A 1847-nucleotide genomic window follows, 5' to 3' on the forward strand; every position below is an offset into this window, starting at 1 on the left:
GATGGGGCACTGGCTACTAGTGAGGTCAACCCTCCCCAGAACGAGCCGGCTGACTTGCAGGTGCTCTCTCGAGAAAAGGCAGAGGGCTAGGAAAGGGGGGTGAAACTAGCACCGTGGGAGGGGAGGAGGGTGAGGGGGGGGGGGGGGGGGGAGGGGGGAGGGGTAAGAGCTGGCGCAGTGAAAGCTCTGGGGTTGGGAGGCTGGCACCTGGCTGGAGATGAGGTCCTCGCACACCGACAGGGCCATCTGGATGGCGTTGGGCTTGTGGGTGACGGAGGTGGCATTGAGCTGGATCTTCCAGGAGCCATGCCGCTTGTTGGCCTGGTTCACGGCCTCGCGGAACACCTGCTCGTGCTTCCGCGTGCTCAGCACCGCGCCGATGTTGACGATCTTGGGGTCGCAGGCGGCACGGGCGAAGGAGCAGGAGAAAAGCAGGGCTAATGTCAGCAGGCGCATGGTGCTCATGGGCTCCGGGCAGCGCGAACGCGGGGCCCTCGGCGCATCCCCAGCAGGGCGCCCCGGCCGTCCTGCGCGCGCCCGACTCCGCGGGCGCGGGGCGCCACGTCCCCGGGGGCCTTAGGCCCAGGACGTCTGCGGGAGGAAGCGGGCACCCGAGCCTCCGGCCGGCAGTGGCTGTCCTGGGTGCGTGTGGGCACGCGAGCGACTGGCGCTGTCCGCGGTGCTGAAGCGGGTCCCGGCGCGGCTCCCCCGCCTCGCGCCGAGACGCCCGGCGGCGGCGGCTCCTCTGCGGGCTTCGCTGGTCCCGGTCCCGACGCTGCGGCGACTGCGGCAGCTGCGGAGCCTCAAGAGGGACCCACGTCTCCTACCCCTCCCGCCGCCCCTGCTTCTTAACACAGAGCCGAAGCGGGGGCGCCTCCCGCCCCAGCGTGTGCGCCTGCGTTCGCGCGAGCATGTCAGCGCGCGGCGAGCGGGGGAGCGCCTGTGTGCGCGTGTGTGTGCGCGTGTGCGCGCGTGTGCGCGCGCGTGTGGAGGGGTCGCTGGGACAGTGACCTGGCTGGCTGAGAATTGCCAGGAGCTGAGTTTAGGAAGCTTAGAGGGGTCCGTGTCACCTCGTGCAGCCTCGTGTGTCTTTTAAAACGACTTAATGTTTCGGGCCAGTTTGTGTGTGTGTTGGCACGCAGGCGTGTGCACGAGTCCTCATGCACAGTCAGTGCTATTTCGAGGCCTGACTCTGTGGGCTGGAGACTCAGTGGTGTGGAGAAGCCTTAAGCCATGTCCCTCTGGAGGAGGGACAGTGGGGCTCTCCTCTCTGGAAGGCTCAAAAACTGGGAAGAGACACCATCTGTCTGGCCACGTGACTTAGACTCTTCCCCCCTCTCCCCCCGAAAATGTTCAATAGAATAGAAGGGGTGACAGTGGCTGCCTGGTGCCGAGCTGGATCTTCCGGGAGAGTGTGGGGTCCTGAGCCCGATCCAGCCATAGGGAGACCAGGGCCGGAGGGAGTGTCCGCCGCAGATGGGACTGGGTTGGACATGCAGAAGCACCTGCCCCTGCAAGGCGTGTGTTGGGCCCAGTGTCCCACACCCCCTCACACGCTCCTCCCCCCAAAGCCCCTCTCCCAATCCGCTCCCAGCACCTCTCCCGCCCTGCCTCTCTCCAGAGCTTCTCTTGTCCCTCTGGCCCTCATGATCCTAATTCTTTGTCCCCTCCACCCCTGGAATGTGCTTCCCTTCCCTAACTCGAAAGAAGAGCTGAAGCTCCTCCCCCGGCCAGTGACATCACGTTTCCAATAGCAACTAAGGATTCTGCAGACCCAACAGCAAAAGCCCCCAGTGGGGACAAAGCAGGGTCCTCTCCACACTTAAGCGATATTCTGAGCAGTGGAG

At 65.2% G+C, this 1847-nt stretch overlaps 1 protein-coding gene across 9 annotated transcripts in view; it reads right to left on the reverse strand.

Moving 5' to 3' along the window:
* GRIN1 (glutamate ionotropic receptor NMDA type subunit 1) overlaps positions 1–609 on the reverse strand; it is a 23400-nt gene extending 22791 nt beyond the window's left edge. For 7 of the 9 annotated variants that reach the window (XM_011369906.2, XM_011369903.2, XM_011369904.2 and 4 more), the window contains exon 1: positions 208–517. In XM_011369906.2, coding sequence (XP_011368208.1) covers positions 208–465 — 258 coding nt within the window. In that variant the 5' untranslated portion in view covers positions 466–517. Of the gene's footprint in view, positions 1–207 lie in introns of all 9 variants that reach the window. The other 2 variants (XM_011369902.1, XM_011369905.1) reach the window with 2 other exon arrangements.
* Positions 610–1847: the final 1238 nt, after the last annotated feature.

The sequence above is a fragment of the Pteropus vampyrus genome, unplaced genomic scaffold (assembly GCF_000151845.1).
Source record: "Pteropus vampyrus isolate Shadow unplaced genomic scaffold, Pvam_2.0 Scaffold157, whole genome shotgun sequence".
In the NCBI taxonomy this organism is placed as follows: domain Eukaryota; kingdom Metazoa; phylum Chordata; class Mammalia; order Chiroptera; family Pteropodidae; genus Pteropus; species Pteropus vampyrus.